At 46.0% G+C, this 21,591-nt stretch overlaps 2 protein-coding genes across 6 annotated transcripts in view; one reads left to right on the forward strand and one right to left on the reverse strand.

Annotated features, from left to right (window-relative positions):
* The window catches only part of RTN4 (reticulon 4), a 27,082-nt gene extending 18,508 nt beyond the window's left edge, over positions 1-8,574 (forward strand). For all 5 annotated transcript variants that reach the window (XM_031058292.1, XM_031058293.1, XM_031058295.1 and 2 more), the window contains 4 exons: positions 4,578-4,647; positions 5,295-5,341; positions 6,231-6,289; positions 6,700-8,574. In XM_031058292.1, the coding sequence (XP_030914152.1) occupies positions 4,578-4,647; positions 5,295-5,341; positions 6,231-6,289; positions 6,700-6,742 (219 nt within the window). In that variant the 3' untranslated portion in view covers positions 6,743-8,574. The remainder of the gene's footprint in view (positions 1-4,577; positions 4,648-5,294; positions 5,342-6,230; positions 6,290-6,699) is intronic.
* EML6 (EMAP like 6) overlaps positions 7,608-21,591 on the reverse strand; it is an 89,237-nt gene continuing 75,253 nt past the window's right edge. Inside the window, exons 28-42 of the mRNA XM_031058291.1 lie at positions 21,251-21,329; positions 20,149-20,278; positions 19,619-19,717; positions 18,434-18,454; positions 17,900-18,073; positions 17,019-17,227; positions 16,406-16,563; positions 15,682-15,796; positions 15,038-15,226; positions 13,907-14,079; positions 13,057-13,219; positions 12,452-12,555; positions 11,242-11,395; positions 10,907-11,007; positions 7,608-10,282 (exon numbers count right to left, since the gene is read on the reverse strand). Coding sequence (XP_030914151.1) covers positions 10,258-10,282; positions 10,907-11,007; positions 11,242-11,395; positions 12,452-12,555; positions 13,057-13,219; positions 13,907-14,079; positions 15,038-15,226; positions 15,682-15,796; positions 16,406-16,563; positions 17,019-17,227; positions 17,900-18,073; positions 18,434-18,454; positions 19,619-19,717; positions 20,149-20,278; positions 21,251-21,329 — 1,894 coding nt within the window. The 3' untranslated portion in view covers positions 7,608-10,257. The remainder of the gene's footprint in view (positions 10,283-10,906; positions 11,008-11,241; positions 11,396-12,451; positions 12,556-13,056; positions 13,220-13,906; positions 14,080-15,037; positions 15,227-15,681; positions 15,797-16,405; positions 16,564-17,018; positions 17,228-17,899; positions 18,074-18,433; positions 18,455-19,618; positions 19,718-20,148; positions 20,279-21,250; positions 21,330-21,591) is intronic.

Genomic DNA, 21,591 nt, shown 5'->3' on the forward strand with positions numbered 1-21,591 from the left:
ATTGGGGGTGTGTCACTGATGTGTGAGTGTCCCTCTGGAAAACCTGGCTCTGGCCTAGATTGTCCCAGCCTGCTTTGGAGCTGGTTTTTTGTTTGTGTTTAGTGCACAGCTCCCTGTCTTTAAACAGGAGTTCTTTGTCCACTTTCTGCTGGAGAGGTGAGGACTGAGTGATGCCCTTGGGTTACTGGGAAGGTGGGCACTTGTTCCAGCCCCTAGATTTGGGAGTGAAAACTGCTGGTTTTAGTGATGGGAATTACTGAAACGGGGATTGCAAATTACTCTGCCCAGTGTGAGCAGTGCTGTGTAACAGCTAGAGTCCATCCATGTAGAATTTAATGGGATTTACTGAGAGTGGCAGAGCACAACTGACCGTGAAGAATAGTAATAAATTAAACAAAATGTAACAAAAAAAACCCAACCCAAACCTAAAAAAACCCCTCCAAAGTAAAAGAATTGGCTGAAAACCCTTCAGTTTTGTTCTGGGAGAATTATATTCTCTCCTTTCAAGCTTTAATTGCCTTTCTTTGTTTTTGAAACTGGTGTTTCCTTTACCTAGTGCAGTGTGTTGTCCACTTCTTTTTCAGTTTGCTTAATCTTCTTGAAAAAACTTGCATTTATCCTGCAGTAAATCCCCTTACTTAGTGCTTTGTAAAGTCCTTTGAGTTGCTGTGGGGTTGGGGGAGGGGTTCCTTGTGAAACTGGGGAAAACCAGGCAGGCTGTCCAAGCCTTTGTTGTAACTGTGCAATAGAAACCTGCAGGCAGATCTTGGAATCTTACCCAGAGTTTGCAGATCCAGTTTCTCATTGTGCTCTAAGTTAAACACAGTTTGTGCCAGAAAAGCTGCACCTGATGCCCTGCAAGGCTCCTGCAGTGAGGCAGCTCCCTCTGGAAGCAGGAGGAGGTGTAAGGGGGCTCTGCTGCTCCTGGGGCACATTTCTTTTCTCAGGAGGGAGAGAGGAGGGGGAGTGTTGGCCTGGGGCTTGTGCAGTAATCTCCCTGCTCCTGAAGGGCTTTGCAGGAAAAGGCTTTTGAGGAGCTGGTTGTGCATTCTTTTCTGCACAATCATTTCTGTTCTACTTTTTGAGACATGATCAATAGTGCTGCTGCCAAAGTCCTGTTTGAATCTGATTATCAACAGCACAGAAAAACTCAGAATCACAAGGTCACTTGTGTTTCTGATCAAGCCCTTTGTGATCCTGCCTTGGTCTGAGTTAGGAGATTTCTCACACCATTTGTGTAGAGATCCCAACCCCTTGCAGTAAAGGAGAAGGAAGCAGTGAGAAGCCAGCTGCTGTTCCAGTGAGCACTGGTCTGAAAGCAAGGCCTTCTGGAGGAATTGTGTTAGAAGCAGAATTAATTCCAGCCAGAATGTCTTCAAGGCACTCTAATCACTTAAAATACTACAGTCCATAGGAAAGATGTGTTTATTCAGCTGAACTAATTCATTTCCCCTCTCTCCTCCTGACATTTAAAATGTTTTATGTAGGTTAATTAGTCTAATTTATGGTAGCTGGAAACAACCCTTTATCAGAAACCAGTGAATGTCAGGACAGTTCACAAGCACACGTTACTGATTTTGAAGAGTTTGTGCTCGAGGAGAACATTGGGATTCCAGGGTCTTATGTAATATAATGGCCCTGGTTTAAAAAATAAAAATATCTTGGCTTGTGTAGTTTAAACATCTTCACTCTAGGAAACCACATGTTTATGTATAATTCAAGTTACAGAGCTCTAATGTAGAAAATGTCTGCAGGTCAGTTCATTGTGTGTAATAGTTCTGACTGTAAAATCCGTCTTGTTAAGGTTTTTTTTTTCTTCTTTATTAAACAATGCTTCAGTCAGGGAAGTCTTGAAATGGACTCTAAATATTTATGCAGCACAAGGAGAAATTCCTCACTGCTCTTGAGGAGTAACTCCAGAGGAGCCCTTGCCAGAGCCCCAGGAGAAGCTGCATTTTGTCCTGGTAAAGGCTGTGCTGGCACTGGGCACTGCTGCTCTTGCTCAGGCTTTGAGGAGCAGAGCTCTGTGTTCTCAGTATTCTGTAGCAAAGGAGGGCATGGGGCACTTCTGGATTTGCCCATTTTGGCTGCCAAAAGTGGCTTCAGTCCATCAGCCACCCAGGCCTTTCACTGGTGTGCAGGTCCTTGGAAGGACCAAGCCTGGATCCTGGACTGCCTTCTGCTTTCTTTTTCTTGTCCTAGAGCTTTATTTAGAGGTGTTTCAGGGCAGGTTTTTGTGTTTGTAAAGGTCTCTGAGGTGTGTTTCAGGTAAGCTTTGTTGTGTCTGTGAGGGTCTCTGGGTTTGCATAGTTTATAAGAGAAAGAAAATAGAGACCAGTAAGGAAATGTGGGGTTGAGATGGACTCCAGGATGGATAATCCTGGGAGAGCTGCTGGAAGTGTCAGAGGAGTGCAGAGGGAGGAGCTGTGGGATCAAGAGTCCCTCTCCCATCCAGTACTGTAAGTGTAGGCAGTTAAAACCTGCACATGCAGCAGCTCCTGGTTCTGCCCTGATGCTGCCCTGGACAGACTTTGGGTGGAGAGAACCTTTGGGTGTGGTCAAATGTGAACTGGATTTTGCTCTTTCTTGAACCATGAATTCAATGCTCACTAAAATAAATAATTGATAGTTCTGATAATTATTGGACTTTGGGATTGATTTGTGTCGTGTTACCCCTGTGCTTACGTAAACTCCCATTTTCTGCCCTGGGCAGAGTCATCAGCAGTGTCCTGGCTGCTGAGCTGGCTGGGTGGTGCTGAGCTTCAGGAATTGTGTCCATGGGGAGCAGGTCAGGGATGGCTGTTGGGATGCAGGAGAACCCCTGTAAACCATCACACCCTCAGGGCTCTTTGCCCAGTGCAAGCTGGTGCCTTCCTTCCCTCTCTGGTGGATGTGCTGCATGTGCAGCTGCTCCAACATGGAAATGTTTGCCCCAGTAAAATGCCTGGTGCAGAGAGATCAGCTCCAGGCTCACCCTGGCATTGCAGGGCAGAACTGGGCCAAGGAGTTCAGCAAATCTGCTTTATTTTCCTTGAGAAACCTGCCACAATCCTTTAGCTGCTAGGAATGGTGCAGCCTCTCTGAGGGTTAACTTTGTGCCTCTCTGAGGGTTAACTTTGTGCTCCTCTCTGGTGCTGCTGTGTCACATCTCAGAAGTGCTGACAGGTAAGAGCTGCATCACTTGCAGTTAATGCACCTGAATTTTAGACCACTTTTGAGTGAAGCTCTTGAAGTCAACTTGATTTTGTTGCAAGGTTCATGGAATTAAACTTGTATTGACTATCAATGCCCTTATCTTGTGGCTGGCTGTTGATTTTGTTTGGTTTGGATGTTTTACATCTTTTGATAAGCTAAAATTGGATGTTGGGATATGTAAGTTCAGAGTAGCTTGGCTGCAGGGTCCTGGCCCACACCCACACTCCTGCAACCATGCCCTGTTTTCCTTGCCAGCACTTTGTGCCCATCCTTTCCTTGGGGGTAGCTCCTGCTGATGGGAGTTTCCATCTTGGGTTGTTCACTGTGCGCAGCCCTCTCATGGTGCCTGTGCAGGGTTCTGCTGGAAAACAGCCCCACGTGCTGAGCTGACCAGGGCTGGGGGTCTCTGCTCTGTGCAGAGCAAGGAATAAACGCTGGAGAAAGCTGCTGCTCCTGGCTGCTGCTCAGCTCCTCAGCACTCCTGCAACTCTAGAAGAAAGGGCTGATTTTCCTCAGGAGGAATCCTACCCCGAAATAGAGCTGGCAGCCCTGGGTCCCCTCCCCCTGCTATAGGTCAGAGGTGTGCCTGGGACACTCCACCTGGCACTGAGTGTGGGCAGAGCTTTGTGTGGAGCTGGGAAGCAGAGCCTGTGTCCCACCAGGAGCTGCACAAACACTGTCAGCAGGGGGGGAGAATGGGGCTGAAATAGGGAGCCAGCAGAGGTGGCAGTGTGGGGCTTTAGGGGTGTCTTTGCTTCTGAGCTTGGCTCTCACCTGGAGCCAGCTTCCATGATGGAGCACTTTTCACTCCTCTTGTTCCTAAATTTTTTAACATCCAAAGTGCCTTTGGGTTTTTTTTGAAGGAGAAAAGGTAAATCAAGCCCACCCTACCCCATTACCTTCCAGACAGGCTTTTCCTGATGTGTCAGAGCCTCTGCCTGGTCTGGTCAGAGCGTGGCTGGGCAGGTGGGTGGACACTGGGGTGAGACACACACAGGTGTGACCTCCCTTCCCTTTGGCCTCTCTTAGCCTGCCCTGTCCCCTCTCTGGAGGATGGGAGGCAGGAGCTGTGTGTTTGCCATGGAGCTGGCAGTGCCCAGGGAAGGCACAGGGCAGTGTTTGGGCACAGGGCAGTGTTTGGGCACAGGGCAATGTTTGGGCACTGCTGACTCGGGCTGGATTCAGCCCCGTGACTGCACACACGAGGCCCCATATCCCATTACTGCATCCTTGAGCCCTCTCATCAGGCAGCTCTGGTTTCAGGAGCTGCACAGGGCTGAAGTGAAGAGCACTTTGGGGCTGTTTGGATGGGAATTTGTGTGTACAGCAAGTGGGATGTCCTGGGCACAGAGTGGTGCTGATGGGCTCTTTTTCCCTTGCAGTTTGCAGTGTTGATGTGGGTGTTCACTTACGTTGGTGCCTTGTTCAATGGTCTGACATTACTGATCCTGGGTAAGTGTTTGACTTGTTACACACCTGGCACACCAAATAACCTTGGGGAGGCACTGGGGTCTGGTCACTGGGAGGCTCATCCTGTAGCCTTAAGATGTTGCACTTCTAAGTTCCTTTTTTTTGGATAATACAACAGAACAGGTAATTTGAGTTGTGTTGTTGAATTCCTTGAGATTGCTGATTTTCACACATTACACAGTTTCTAGGCAGGTTTGTTGTGCTTGTCCCTGTCAGGCTTAGCCTGCCCTGAATGTCATGGCTGTGCTGGGACTTAGGAGGAGCTGCAGGATCTGTGTGGCTGTGTCCCACTGCAGGATTTCATTTCTAATATCCCAGAGCAGGCTGGCTTTTGGTGTCAGAACCAACTGATGCCTGAGCAGCCTTTGGGAAGAATTTGCATGACCCACTGTGCAAAAGTGACCTGTGACCAGACTTTACTGTACTGTTGGTGAGACCTGGAGAACAGCTCAGGCTCTCCTTAGTAGGGATTATTGAATTTTCTGGCCAACAATTGGTGCTTGGGGCTTAATTGTTCATTTTTCTTGGACCTTTTTGCAAGACATATCAAGGTGTGGAAACCAGTCTTTGTTCTGTCTGAACACCATCCCTGTTGTCAATATTGATACATTTGATGTGCTCTTTTCCAGCTCTGATTTCGCTCTTCAGCGTCCCTGTTATTTATGAGAGACATCAGGTGAGTGTTTAATAGAATTTATTAAATGTTTCATAGAACCAGCTTGAAACAAAACCAGAAACAAATAATTAAAATTAATTTCAGTCTTCTGAAATATTTAAAGCCTTTAAAATAGGCCTTTACCCAGGAATCAGGGCCAGGGAGCACTAGTTTAGTTTGAAGTTCAGACTGTGCATGCTTTCCCTTTTCCTTCTTGGTGGAAGAAGAGGTTTTCCCAGCAAACAGTTCTGGGAAGGGCCTGATGAACTTGGAGGCCTTTTCTGCTGGTCCAGCTTTGGTCAGGACTGGAGCAGCACTAGGCAGGGTGTGTTAATCCTGCTGTACCTCTTGGGCTTGGTATTCAGGATTGGTTTCCCAAAGCTCTGTGGAATTTGTAGCCCTGGCAAAAACAGGAGGTGGGAGCTGCTTGGCCCAGTCCAGGGCTGCTCTTGGGGAGAGATTCCCATGTAAAAGGAGTAGGGAGGAAGGAGCCAAAATAAAATACTTCTGATTAAATTATGGCCAGGGCTGTCATGGGCAGGTCACTGCTCAGGAGGGGGGAGCCAGCTCTGGCTTAGCCCTTCGTCTCCCCTTTCAACAACAAGGCAGCCATGGGGGCAGGAGCAGATGGCAGAGCCTCATGGGGTCCTGCCCAGGCTCCTCCTCCACAGGGAAAGGGGCCCTGGAGCCCCAGGGCAGGAGCAGGGCCAGTGTGTGGGACTTAACCCGAGCTGCTCAATCCCCTGGCTGGGCTGCAGCCTAAGCTGGTTACCCAGCCTGGCCCAGCTAAGCAGCTTTGCTGTTCTGTGGGGCCCACGGGGGCCCAGCCCTGCACCCACAGAGTTCTGTGGGACTCAGCCAGACTGCAAAGGAGCAGCTGGGCTGTAACTTCTTTCTGCTTCAATTCCAGGCCCAAATCGACCATTACCTGGGACTTGTGAACAAGAATGTCAAAGATGCCATGGCAAAGTGAGTTGGTTTGGGTTTATTTATTTTCCTTTGTGCTGATAACAGTTCCTGGCACATGTGGCACTCCTGTCTAGGACCAATGTGTTCTTCCATGTGCCAGGCCAAGGAGGGAAAAGGTCTCTAACTCTGGACTGGTTAGGAAATGAGCTCCTTTATTGCTGATGCTCTATTGAAATGAGCCTCTGTTATTTCCAATAGAAATCTGTGTGTGTGAACCCATTAGTGATAGCTGAGCCCCTCAGCAGGTGCAGTTGAGGGGGGAATGATAAGTTCAGCAGTGTCATTGGGCTCTGAGCACAAAGCTGTGTTGTGAGGGTTCTTTTCACATGTTGCTGTTTGTAAGATTCTGTTTAACCTTTCCTTTTTTGTTACTCAAACTTAGCTTTGTCTTTTTTTTTTTCCTCTTGCAGGATCCAAGCAAAGATCCCTGGGTTGAAGCGCAAAACTGAATAAAATAAACCTGAAGCAACTTATCAATAGGAAAGAAAGTTCATCTTTTAAGGGGGAAAAATACTCATTGGATTTACATGGGGAGGGTCAGGGAATAGCAAACCCCTTGACATTGCAGTGCAATTTCACAGATCTTTATTTTTTAGCAACGCAGTGTTTGAGGAAAAATAACTGTTTTGACTGCCATGTGTTTCATCATCTTTAAGTATTGTAAGCTGCTATGTATGGATCTAAAACTAATCATCTTTCCTTATCCTGTGTGCAGCACTGGCTAATACAAACGACTGAGACAGCTGTACATTTGCTTCATCAGAGGTAGTTCCTGCTGCGTGCCGGAGGTGTAGAGCAGGTGGGGCAGAGGAGAACACTTCCCAGTTTGTGCACTGTGTATGGTCTGTGTAGATTGATGCAGATTTTCTAAAATGAGATGTTTTAGAAGAATATACCAGTTTAGCAAGTTTTGAAAAATCTTGCCTTTTTGGTATGAGTATAGCTGTATTGTGATTTTGTTTTATCAATTGCCAATATATATATATATATATATATATGTGTGTATAACAAAGCTTAGATCTTTCAGCTGCTCCACAGTGCTTTGTACTTCAGAGAACTGACTGAGGCCTGGACGAGCTCCAGAGCACACAAGCTTGAGAAACTAAAAAGTCTCTGTAAACACTGGCATCTGTTGGAAACAACAAAAGAGAAATGAACAAAGAACCTCCACACAGAGTAAAAGAAACTTACAGCATACACTTTGTTGCACAAACGTACAGTAGTTGATTTTGAGCAAATAATTCTCCAGCTTTCAGACTCTGATAATCTGTGGACCGAGTATCTAATGCTGCAAATGTTGTTTGGAAACTTAAAGCCCTGTCCTGTTATGCAAGAAAATGATAAGTGAAAATTTATACACTTGCAGTTTGAGCTGTACTGAACTAAGTCTGTGGAATGCATTGTGAAATGTAAAAAAAAAAAAAATCCCAACAAAAAAGGAAAAAAAAAACCAACCCCAAAACCCCAAGTATCAATAAAGCTTATAGACATAAAATGATACCAGTATTTGGCTTTCTTGAGGCAAGTTTAATATATTTGTGTTTATTTGAAGTTCCTTGTGATAAATTTCCATGGTCCATGGTGATGGCAGTAGTGTCCGACTAGAGCGCGGTGCAGGGTGGGTTTGTCACAGTCCCTTTTCTTCCTCTGCAGCCTGAAGGAGCTGCTCAGGGCCACCTCCAGTGTCCCAGGGAGCTCTGGAAGGGTGTTGGGCTCTTGGAGTTTTGAGACAGGAATGATTGATGCCATTTTCATGTTTGAAGGAAATAAGTCCCAATAATCTTTCCAGGTCAATGTGTTGATTCTGATTTAAGAGCTGGACATCGAAAACTTGTGTACAAATTTATTTGAGATGGAGATTTTAACTGAATGGCATCTTGACCATTGAAAAATAGAAATTCATGCATTAATATTTAATTTTACAGTAAAATACAGCATTACTTCTGAGCATTTTATACAGGAAGCCAGACCATAGAAACATACAAACCATAGGTAAGTGTTTTCCTGACAGACACTATTGCTTGAAGATATTTCTCACATCACTCTTAATTCATTCTGCCACACAACTGGTTTTATTTGGGATACAATCAACGTGGAAGGAAGGCAAACATGAGTGGTTACAACACAGGCAGAGGTGCTCACTGCTGGCACCACCTGACAGAACAGGATTTGATCCCGAAGGTTCTTTGAGAAAAAGACTGCATAGGGACTCGCACTGTGTATCTGACAAACTGCTCTGCTGTATAGTCATATAAGGCATTAATAAATTCAATTGTAAAAAAAAAGGTGATTCTTTGAGGTTGCTGAAGCACTTTGTGTGTTGAACAGACAGGAATCCACTCCTTTAATGGGATGTTTTTGCTACTTTTCTGTGCAGTGGGCAGCAGAAACGGACTGGCAGGAAGGTTCCAGAGTTCAAAATCCTATTGTCCTGAACTGGGACTAAAGCACTATTGCTTTTCAGAGACTAAATGTAAGTCTAAATGTTTTATTTTAGCCTTTATTTCTTTTAATTAAGAAAGATAATTTCAAAGTATGGATGTTGTTCCATGCCCAGAATCTTGAATAGCAAAATATGCATTTAAGATACTTATTTTTAAACTTTCTCCAATTCCACTGTCCCTTGAGTTTTTGGTTGACAAAATGTTCTAACAAATAGTGAAGGCTTTGAGTTGCCTTTTGGGAATATCTGTCCATGGTTCCACTTTTCCATGGAGGCAGCTCTCCTTTGATCTCAGCTGTCCCCCAGGCCAGGACAGGGGCCTCTGTGGGGTGAGGGAGAGGAGGCCAGAGTCACCCATGATGAGCTTTTCCCAAAAAGAAAAAGCTGCATTTCCTGGTATTAGAGGATTTATGTTTTACTTACAAGCAGCATGGACTGGCTGGAGGGCACACAGAGCCCTGCTACAGGGACATTCCAGGGATTCCTTTGGAGGCGTAGGACCCCCCTCCAGAACAGGAAATAGGGAGTGATGGAGGCTTTCCCACCAGGCCAAGATCCTGGCTGGCCACTGCCTGTAGGAGTGTAAAGCACATTTTCCCAGAAAGGGGAAGCATGCAGGAACACTTGGGGAATGACTCCCTCAATCTTGGTGTTAAAATGTCTTGAACCGAGTCTGTCCAAGCCCTCTCCTCTCACTCACTGTTGGAGTTCACCTTGCACTGCTGGCTGCAGGAGCAGCTGCCCAGGAGCTGGAATGCCTCACTTAGGCCTTCTGACAGCACACAAACAGTGGGGAATTCACTTGTGAAGGTATTAAAAAACCAAAGCAGAAAACAGGGATCATGTAAGTACCCAGCTGGAAAAGGTGAGAATGGTTTAGCCCTCCTCTGGGTGAGAGTCATAGCACCGTGTGTGGAAAGCAGGTGGGGGGAGGCAAGGCTGCAGCCCAAACTACTAGAAAATTATTCCAAGGCACTTCATGGATAGAAAAGTCTGCCAAATATATATATTTAAAAATAAAATGGACTTAAAAAAAAGGGATACTTTACTCCTTCAATTAATGAAAGCTGAAGGATTACCTCCCCCCTCCCCAGCCTGCTCGTTAAATGCTCCCAGCTTTACTGAGTGCACCAGATTGGAGTCTTAAGCAGGTGTGGTTAAAACCCACCCACTTTCTGAACTTTGTTCAAGCCACAAATTTGAAAATTAAAGGGCCCAGCATTTTGTCAGTATTTTCTCCCTTTTCAGACATGGTTTGAACAACACAGTATTAGGCAAAAGCAGCTTTGTGAGTGAACTGTTCATCCCTTTGGGATCCCCAGGTTACCCTTCAAACCTCAGCTTCCTTCGCAAGGGTGTTGGGCTTTCCAAGGCCAGCTCCCATTCCCTCTTGGTAAGTTGGGATGAGTGATCTGGAAATGTCAGCCTGCAGCAGGGCTGGGATTCCTGCAGCCAGGAGGGCATTCCGGCCTGTCCTGGCCAACTCAGCCCTCGCTGGGGCAGGACAGCAGCAGCCAGAGGCTCCTCAGAGGCAGCGCCACACAAACACACTGGGGAGACAGGAGGGACAGCAGGGATTGGCCTTGGGCACAGCCCAGTGAGACAGGAACAGAAAATAAACACTTTGGGTGTGTGAAGTACAGACTGTGTGTGTGTGTGTGTGTGTGTGTGTGTAACACGCTCTGTGCACAGTTGCTCTGTCTGCATATATGCAATGTGTGTGCATTGTGTATGTGCATGTCTGCAATGTGAGCACTATGTGTTGTACGTGCATTGTGTGCACAGTTTATGTGTGACACTGTGTGACACTGTGTGTGTGCACTCTGTGTTGTGCTTTGTGTGTGTGCTGTGTGCCTGGCTTTGCTCTGTTGGGCAGTATCTGTACACTGTGTGTGTCTGTGTGTATGCAGTGTGTCTTTGTGCATCTGTGTGTGCACTGTGTGTATTCATGTCTGCTGTGTTTGTGCATTTGTGTGTGGGATGTGGCTGTGCATGTGCACACCCGTGTGGCTGTGTCCCTTTCTGTGTGTGTGTGCAGTGCATTTGTGTGTGGGATGTGTCTGTGTGGTGTCTGTGCATGTGCACACTGGTGTGGCTGTGTCCCTTTCTGTGTGTGTGTGCCTGGCTCTGTGTCCCAGTGTGTGTGAGTGCCCCAGTCAGTCCCAGCCCGTTACCTGCAGTCGTCCCCTCCGGTGCTCACCACGAACTTGTCGTCGTGCGAGAAGCGGATGTTGGTGACGTGCGCCGAGTGCCCAAAGTACCGCTTGTGTTTGGCCTGTGGGACAGGAGAGCAGCTCAGGGCTGGCACCAGGCAAAGCTCTGTGCCCACAGCCATGCTGAGCCCAAGGCCTTCTTGCTCCCTGGGAGCTGCCCGTGGATGGACCGTGCTGTTTGGCTGCTGTAAGAGCCTCCTGAGGATGGACCCTGCTGGATGGGTGCTGTAACACTGAGTCCTGAGGGGTCTGGGAAAAGCAAAAGCTGCTGAGGTGAAAATAAAACAGGCACTTACAAATTTCTCTGTGCATGGGAAGTCAAACAGCTTGACCAGCCCAAAGTCATCTCCTGTCACTATGTTCAGGCCAGCGTGGGTCACACAGGCGCAGTTGACATCGGCTTTGTCTGCATTTCGTGGCCAGATCCCAATGACTTCGTCTCCAAGAATGCTGTTCCAAAATCAAGGTAAATAAAATGCATTAGACCATAAGACTTAACTTGCTGCTGCTCTTCCACAGGGGGCTGAGCCAACACAGGTCTGTAATAAAAAATTGCTGCTTTTAAAATAAAATTGTCCCTTCTAAATGATTGCCCTGAGCTCATCATGAAGACTACCACACTAATACATCATCTTTATGTGATTCTTAAGCAATCTCTATCTATTAATCCTTAGATTTATTTCCCATGAAACCACTGGCATCATTCTACACCAGTACCTTGTGCAGCTCTGGTCTCTGTGAGCCTTCCCCTGGGGTTTCTGACTGCACTCTTCCCTTAGCTGTGAGTTCCCAAATGAGGGAATGCTTGGCTCTATGTCCACTTGTTCTCAGAAATAGGTGTTCTGCCCCTGGCTTCAGCTCTCTGTAATCATTTACCCCCAGAGTCACTGCCAGAGGCATCTGCCCCCTCCCACCAGCTGTCAGGAGTCCTCTGAAATGCGGAATTTGGGGCAGATTTTTATGCCAGCAGAGCCGTCAGAGTAGGAGGATTCTCATTTACCTTCTCCCAGCCCTGCCTGGTTGTCACCCACTGTCAGCTCTGCCTTTGGCCTGTCCCACTTCTCACAGGAAGAGCAAGAACAGCCACAGTTCTGCAATGCTGGGGGCAGCTTCCTGTGTTCATCCACATCAAGAAATACATTTTAGTGACACTGAGAACTCCTCCATACAATCAGTGCACGTTTCCAGGCCTCCTGTGCTGCTGGTGTTTGCTGCTGTGGGACAAGGCTGCCTGGAGTGGCCCAGAGCCGTGTGAGGGGCCTGGGATGAGTGGCAACGAGCCACCGTGGCTCTGTGACAGCCCCTGGTGTAATTAACAGCACTAATTACTACAGCCACCAAACAGCCAGAGCTGTGTGTAAAACCCCACGGGTGTCACATGGAGCTCTAGGGAAGCAGAGCCTGGGGGTGCTCTCAGGTTTGCCAGGTGCTGGGGACGTCTCAGCATTTGCACCCCCAAACCTGTGACTGATCCCAGTGCTGCCCCACACTCCCATTGGGTGTTACCTGGTCCATGTGGCCCAGGTGATTTTCTCTATGACTGCAGGGTCTGTGATTTGCTTTCCCAGGGGCACCTCGTGAACCTGACGCTTGTAGGCACCTGTGGATACCTGAAAGAGGGAAAGGAAAAACCTGGAAACTGCTATAAACAAATCATTGTCTTTAAAATCTACAACAGTCTCACCAGGTTTTATCAGGAACTAAACATCTAGGATAATATTTCTCTTTTTTCCTCATTATCTGGAATTGATCACATGCCATATAAAGGAATAACAATGTTACAGGATGGAGACGCTCACATGCAGAGCTGACAGATTTTCTCTCACTCCTATACTTTACTTTATCTCAGCATAATTTTACTAAATCAGAAACATTTCTGAAGGAAACCCCTTCAAATTAACAATTTAATTAAAACAACTGAGCTCTCACACACATCCTAGCCTCAGGGAGGAAGAGGCTGCTTTCATATGGTTATAATCCACAATTTCTTTTTCAGCATTGTCCCCCTTCCATTGACCTGGGATAATGCTTTGCCCTCAGCACAGTGGAGCCTGCACCTCATTATGGTGGCCCAATAAACCTGAGCACTCCGAGGGCTATCCCAGACATACCTGGATGTACCTGCTGTCTGCAGAGAAATCCATCTGAATGACAAAACTGGCAATGTCCTTGCAGTAGCCAATTCGGTTCAGGGTTGTGCCTTGAGTGAGATCATAAAAATCCACAGTATGTTCTTGTGAGCCCACTGCCAAAAATCTGTTATCTGGGCTGATCCTAGGCAATAAAACATGGAGTGGGGATGTCACTGGCTGTTCTGGTGCAAGGTTTGCTTCTCATGCTAACATGACAGTAATCTTTTTTAATGAAGAACAGAAAAATCCTGCTATCAACAGCAAGACTCAACCCAACCCAAAACTTGGATGTTTAAGAGAAGAGGAAGACTGAGGATATCTCTGACAGAGGACAGGGTTAGATGGAATATTGGGAAGGAATTGTTGCCTGTGATGGTGGTGAGGCTCAGGTTCCACAGAGAAGCTGTGGCTGCCCCATGACTGGAAGTGTCCAAGGCCAGGTTGGACGGGGCTTGGAGCAAGATGGGACAGTGAAAGGTGTCCCTGTCCGTGGCAAGAGGTGGGACTGGATGAGCTTTAAGGTCCCTTCCAACCCAGACCATTCCATGGCTCTATTCTATATTGTTTGTGGTTAAATGATGCCAATATTGCACTCGCCTAAAGCCACAGCACAGTGTGCAGAGCAACACCAATCCCCTGGGAGTCAGCAACAGGCACTGCAATTTGGAGAATTAATTCCCATAATTCCAGCTGTGCAGTGTGGCTGTAACTGAATAAAAGCCCCACCACAGGCTCCAACAAACACAGACTTAAAAAACCTCTGCAAATCCCCCTGGCACTCCATGGCCGTTCCCTTGAGGCAGGGCTGTATATTCTGAGCACCTCCTACCTGATGTCCTGAATTGCAGATTTCCTGTCCCGCTTCTTGCCCCAGACCTTGAGGCTGTTGACCAGCAGGAGGACGAACTCGCCGTTCCTCATGCCGATGGCCACCATCTCCCCGTCGGGGCTGTAGGCGGCGCAGCGCGCGGGGTGCCCCAGGCTCACCTTGTTCACCAGCTTCTGCAGGAACACAGGCAACAGGCTCACACCTCCTCAGCACACCCAGAGCTTCCAAACACAAAGTACAAAACTTGCTTAATTCAAAACAAATCCACTCTGTTTCCCTCTAAACATAAACCTGAAATGTCACACCGAGACTCACATCCCACCAGGCATATGTCGCTAAGCAGACTTCAAAATAGAGATGTGATTTGGATGGGGGGGGTTCATGTTTGCATTATTTTGTAGACTGACATCGAGTTTCACACCAGAAAAAGGATTATTTAGCAGAACAAGCTGAAAAATCTATTTCCTAATTTGTTTCAAAGTGACTTTGGCATCTTCAACAACTGCTGATTGGCACAGAGCTCTCCCATTTCATTTGATACATGGAAACGTCCTAGAAAGCTCTTTCATTTTCACCTAGCTGGTTGTATTTATAATAGATTATCTTCCTCATTACAAATTATTCCTGTTAGCTCAGGTAACAAGCTTTTGGAAAGGTTATGCTGGCCAAAATGAGCTGAAAACTTCCTGGTGTTTTTTTTTTAATTGTTGTTAGTCAATTTGACTTGGAAAAATCCCTGAGACAACATGCAGAGCTCCAAAGGAAGGCTCTGAAGAAGAGGGAGCTGTGCCTGCCAGGAAGGCAGAATGATGGGCAGGGGCTGTGTGTGTGACAGCACAGTCTGTGTCACCCACACAGGCAATGTGGAATCAAAATGCTTCCTTGATCCCCCAGCCTGCAGATTGGGATCAAAATAAACAATGCCCAACAAGAGGCACTCCATGAGCAGGTGTGCTGGTGAATCCCTGCATTCCTCTGGGAGTGCTGGTGCCAAACATGACCAAATCCTGCTCAGGACAGAAGCAAAACCCTGCTCTCATTCCAGGGCTGCTCAAAGGCATAGCTGGAAAAATGGATGCTTGGATAAAATGCTCATTTTTAATCACACACTTTTACATTCACAGTACTCACTTTGTCCGACAGGTCCCAGATCCTGGCTGTTCCGTCGTTGCTTGCGGAGATAAAGATGTCTTTGGAGGGGTGAGTTGCCAAGCCCCAGATTTCCCCTTCCATGTGACAGTCAATTAACAAGTTAGAAGCAGCATTTTTTTCTCCTACTTCAAGAATTTCTCCATCTTTTGTTCCCACTAAGATTTTCCCCTGTTTGTAGCCAAAGAAAACAAGTGGAGAGGGGTGGTCAGTGTAACAGTAACTGCCAGGGTTTAAACTGCCAGAGCTTCCTTGGCAAATACTTGGAAAAAGCATAAACAGATTAATCTTGTAATTGGTTAATGGCTACTTGATTGGAAATATAAAACAGCATTCCTCAGTGGTGTTTTTATCAAGGAATGTGTCAAAATGAAATAAAGACCATCCTCTGAGCACTCAGCTGGACAGGCCCCACCCTGTGCAGCATCACTGCTGCTTTCTCATGCACCATTTAAACACATGCAAGAGTGACTGCAACAAGTCACACGACTCCGTTGTTTCTACTGTGTTGCACTTCTCACAGTCTCTCAGTAACCCCCAGTGGGGGTTTTGTGTTTTTAAAGCAGCAGCAGAAGCTCAGGCAGACAGCTGAGCTCTGCCCTGTCCCCTGTGCCCCGTGCTCTCACCTTGCCGCGGCACACGGAGCGCACGCACTCGATGAGCTGCCCGGTCTCCAGCTGGAAGGCTCGGCACCGCTTCATCTCCTGGTCCCACAGCTTCACTGCTCCCCCCTCCTTCGTGCTGCAAAGGAGCCCTGGTGTTACCTGGTGGCTCCTTTACACATGGAAATCCCACCAGTAGTTTTCTGCTTAAATCACTAAACATACATTGACCCACCCTCCACTCTATATCACTATTATGGTGCAATGGGAAGTAAATAATAAAAAATTAAATGCTTTCACACTTCATGTTTAAACAGCACCATAGTTTGTACAAACCAAACTGCTCTCTTGCCACATATCTCAAATCTCTGTTTCTTGGCAAATCTGTTTTTCGTGGTAATCCCAAGACCCGCAGCATCTCCACTGGGAGAGGCTGTCTGTAGTTTGACAGAACTAACAAATGAAGAGAACTCCACTTATGGCAGGAGCTCAGGCAATAGGAGCTTATCCAGGTGTTTGAACAATTCCAAAGAGGGTCAGCATCTCCCTGCCACATAACACGTGCCACTGGGACCCTCAAGTATCCTCCTTTAGTCCTTCACTTACTGAGCCACCTGGGCAGGTTATGCAAAACTGGGAGTGAAGCTGCTACAGCACAGAGACCGTTTATCCCTGGGCTGCTGGATAAATAACAAAAAGCACACAAGGGAGACAGAAGTTGGCACTTTGGGAAGATGCTGTGTCTTACGGCCTCTCCTTCCCTCCAGTGACGATGAGCCCGTCCCGCAGAGTCGTGTACATGGTGAACACCGGTCCTGTGTGAGCCTTGGCCACCAGCCTGACCAGGAAATGGTCCTTCCACACGTACACATCTCCATTTATGGCACCAGTGAACGTGAGGTTATTCTGCAACACACAGCAGCAATCTCTGATACAACACACACCTCGGCATTTTTGTTCAGCCTCAAGTAAAATCCTTTAAATTAAATTTAAAAATCCCTAACGACCACACTGGATTGTCACCATTGGTGGTATCACTGGCACATGTCACACCAAATACCCTTAGCAGAAAAAATTATACACGAAATAACAGACCAAGTTTAAGTTAAACAGATAAATAACCAGCAAAGCGTAAAAAAAAGGCAAAAAAAAAAGCCAGGGCAGTAGGTGTGCACAGAGCTTAAATAGAAGACATTCACCCAACTGTGCTCAGGAAATTCAGGGAAGGATCTCAAGGTGCACAGGTTTTAAATCCACATTGCACTAACAAGCACTGGGTTGGATTTCAGCAAAGAAAACTGACCCTTGCAGGTTTAATACAAAGGTAATGTAAAATCCTGCAGCAGGTAATTTGAACTCACTGCTCCAAAGGCAACAGAGAGCATGGTTTGCATTTTGGCATCTTCCATGGAACCAATGACTCCTTTCTTGTAGAGCAAAGCGCTGCCAGCCAAGGTCCAGAACTTCATGTGTTTGACCCCCACGGACACGAACTGAGTGTCGGAGTCGGGGCGGAACTCCACAACGAAGATCCTCTCCAGGTGTCCTCCCCTGCTGGCAACTTTAGCCCCTGGTTTAATGAGGAAAGGATGAAAACAAAGCTGAATCCACCTGAGGAATTAAGCTCTGATATGATTTTATCAAATAAATTAAGTTGGTATTGGATTAGAGATCTGTGTCCCAGAAGCTGACAGCTGCAAATCCCAACACTGTTTAGGGTATCAAACATCTTAATGCAATTCCCAAAGTCCCTGGTTATTCCATTGCATCCCACAGATTTAGGAAATGCAGATTTAAGGCCTTCATAGCACAATCTGTCTCCTGGGTCAGTGAAATAACACAGAAATGTTGGCTATCATCTGGTGAAAAGTGCACAGGGACACACTCATGAGCTGAGGCACTTTTCCTCTCCCCTCCATCATTTCCAAAGATAATTCTTTTCTAGAAATTACTTCCCAAAAGCCTCTCTCCATCAAAGTACTTGAAGTGTTTCAGGTAAGAAAAGGAATAGTTTTCCTTAAGTTCATGTAATTTTATGTTAAGCATCATTCTTTCCTTAATTTCCACTTACAATAGGTGTTAAAAACTTATCTTCCTGTTCATGCTTTTTAGCCCTTTGCTATCTTTAACTGATTAACTGGGATAGAGTGGGGAGACAAAACTCCAAAGACTTGAAAGGCAGAGCCAATGATTGTGCCCAGCTCTGTGAGGCTGAAGGAACACGATTTCCCCTGGTTTGTACCTTCCTGCCACCTCCAGACAGTGATGGTGTGCTCTGGGTCCACTCCCACCGACACCAGAAGTTTGCCCGTGGCACTGAAGTTCACGTAATTGACGCCTTTGGTGTGGAAGCAGCGCAGCATGGAAAGGGTTTGCTTGCTCATGGCATCCCAAATGTGAATTGTGGGGGTTGTACCTGTGGGCAGAGAGAGGCATTGGAAGAGAATTAATTCTGGAAAGCTTCAGTGCAAACCAGGCATTTTTCAAGAACATTTAACCTGAACAGACATTAGTTGGGGGTTTGGATTTGTTTGAAGATTAGCACTACTGGGAAACAAAGAGAAATCAAAATAGCTTGCAAAACACAGGGAGGGGGAATCATTGTAGTCCATGAAGTCAGGCAAGTTCTAAAAGAACAGCATAACATTCATGAAGAGCCTCATGCAAAAGCAATTGCCTGCAGATGTTTCACTTGTATCCATGGTTCACACAGATACAACGAGGCAACATGGAACTCAACAGGACTCTGCTAAATTCACAAACAAATCAGCCTTACCTGGGAATTCTGTCATGTCACCTGCATTGTGAGAGCAATGGCAAATGAGGAAGCACCAAGGGAAAACAATAGGTGAAATAAGTCATGTGAAGTGCCAGCATCAGCACCAGAAGGAAAACAAAATTAAAAACTTGGAAATGGATATGGATTAAATCAACAAAACAAATAAGCAGGAATATTGTTGAACTTTTTTGGGTATATTGGCTTTTATACACAAATATTGCAACAATATTTAGTACTTTTAAGTTTTAAAAATGGTATCTAAAAGAAATGCTAAAAGGCATGCAGGTTTTAACAATTATTAAATTCAAAAGTGAAGTGAATCTCTAGTTATACAAAGTATCAAATCAAACTCAGAAGCACTGATCTCCTGAGCCCTAGGAAAAGGACTTTTAGCCTTTTCCATGTCCCAGACATCAGTGTTTTGTACAGCTCTGGCACCACGTGCAGGTTTGGGTGCTCCCTCCACATTCCAGCTGCAGTGACCGTGCTCAGGACAGGCAGCAGAGGGTTTGTGTTTGTCACTGTGCTCATCACCACCATCCCCTGCCCCCTGTCAAGTGACTCCTGTCCTCAAGTTACAGATTCCATTCTCCTTCTAGAGTGGGCTGAGGAGACGTTCTGACCCCATTCACCTCCATAAAGTGAATTATTTCAGCATTAGGCTGAGGGCAGCTGATCCTTCTCAAGGCTTGGGACAACTCATCCTGCATTCCCCATGCAATGTTTACTCCTGCAGGACCCTCCAAGCAAACAATAAACACACAAAAACCACGTATCAGTGGTTTCTCAGCTGTCCCCTGATATGCCCCCCTAACTCCTGCTGAGATCTCTCTCTGTTTCTGCCTTTTCTGTACAGCTCCTGCAGAGAAAATGATGCTCATTGTATTCTCACTGCTAAACAGTGCCTTGGACACAGGAAGGAAAGAAGGAACTCTATAAATCAGATTATTGAGATGATTAGGCAGTTTATCAAAGCTTGCCTTCTGAAATATGATTACACTACAATTAAAAATTGTAAAATCCAATCACTCACAATCAGAGACGGAACTGAAACAGTAAGAAAACCCTGGAGCTTGATTACTTCTTCCAAATCAAACAAGAAGTAGAATTCCCCACAGAAAAGCCCCAAATCCAGCAGTGCCCTGAGAGCTGTGAGGGAAGCTTTGCTGGGGGGACACGTACCGATCTGGCTGGTGGCCACCACGTTCTTGTACTTGGGGTGCTGGTTCACTGTCAGGCACAGGATGTCATCTGTGTGCTCCAGGTAGAAGCTCTGGCTACCTAAGGCCATCCAAACAGGAATTCAGTCACCACAGCACCCAGGAAGAGCCACCACAGATTATTTGGGCAGCTGTTAAAACTCTGCAGGGGATGAGGGGCCACTAAGGCTGCTCTGCTCCCATTCCCAGGCACCATTCCCAAATGCACTATGGACACAACCATCAACACACACAGGTGGATACAAAAACAGTATTTGGGAAATTATACCCAGGGAATCAGCAAAGCCCTCCCAGGAGAAGGGGCCCAGAAAGGACAGATGGGGCCATCCTTGTTTCCCAGCCCACGGGCCAGAGGCTGACCTAGGACTGGAGTCCCCAAAGTTTCCCAAATGTGGGAAAGCCATAGGAAGATTAAAAAGTTCAGACTTCCAATCAAAAAGATTTTCCTTATCAAGCTATTTTATCTCCAAGTATTTTTTCAAGTGGAATTACCAGTGGAGAGGTTTTGGACAATGCCTGCTGCAGCTGTGTGGAAAATGATGTCAGCACCGTCGTTCAGGTAATGGAGGTTGTTGCGACAGTCAAATCCTCTGTATCCAAACACATGGTCTAAAGCCAGCTCCTGCTCCAGGAAAACAAAAAGAACAAGAGTGAAATGGAAGAAAAAACAAGATTTCAGAGCCTGGAGCACTTAAGGACAATTCTAAATTACACAAGTACTAATATCTTGTGGAGGCAATAGAATAACAAAATAATAATTAGTTATCCCCACTCTGCTCATTTATTGAGGCATAACAATATCAGAGGCTATCAACAACCTTTAATTGGTCAACTAAAGCACTGCACTTCTATTATTTTCTTTTTTAATTATTCAGAGGGCTATAATATGCTGGTTCTGTAAATTCCCATTCCAAACAGATACAACTCACAGAACAGGTTGGATTTTATTGCTCTTCCCATCACAGTTTAATATTTATATAGGGCATCAGATACTTTAAAGAAGCTATCTGCAGAGTTTTCAAAAATAATTCTCATAAACTACCAAATTTCCACAGACCAAACTCTGACCTTAAAGTCCTTAGAGGAAGCCAGGGCAAGCTATAAGTAACTCTGTAATTAAGACATTAATCAGAGGTGTAATTGCAGCTTATAACGAGCAGTTGCCAAGGAAATTTCCTCCAGGAACCGAGCATGGTTAATGGATGGTTTGCAGAGCTGCCTTGGAGCCCTGAAGCCCAAGTTAATGACTGTCCCAAAGACAATCACAGCTCACTGGGAACAATCCCAACTAGCCACAGAGCAAGTGCTGCAAATGATCCACAAAATGTTCCTGGTTCTGCCTCTTATGTGGGAATTCAAACAAGTCGTTTGGGGAAAAAGGAAAGTTCCAAAGCCAATGAGCAAATTCCATCATTCAAAATCCCACCCAGGACCAAAGTGCTGGTTCTGGATGTATTTCCCTTGGGACTGAGCAGGGAGCATGGGAATGCATATCCTCTGTGATTGTACCTGCCCTTCACTGAGAGAGAAACAGGGATGGATTTCACTCAGCACATGTTACTCTTAACGAAATAGGAAAGATATGAATTCTGACCTCAACCAGTTTCTTTTTTTTGTTGACATTGTTCTTTTGCAGTTTCTCAGGCTGAGGAGCAGCTCTGCTCACGGGTGGCCTGAAAAGAATATTTTAAAAAGGAGACAATTGATATATTTGAAAGTTAAACACAACCTTCAGAACCACAGCATGTGTGAGCAGCAAATGGACAGTTGCCCCTGTATGAGCTTTTTTCAGAGCTGCACAATAAAGTGATTAAAATTCTGCACTTTTTGATAGAAAGTGCAGAAACACTGATGTAGACTTCACAGATGAGTGGCAGAACAACAACCTTACACCATTCAAAAGACCCCAAACCATAATGATTTAAATCCATGGAA

This window comes from Geospiza fortis, unplaced genomic scaffold (assembly GCF_000277835.1).
Source record: "Geospiza fortis unplaced genomic scaffold, GeoFor_1.0 scaffold275, whole genome shotgun sequence".
Lineage (NCBI taxonomy): Eukaryota > Metazoa > Chordata > Aves > Passeriformes > Thraupidae > Geospiza > Geospiza fortis.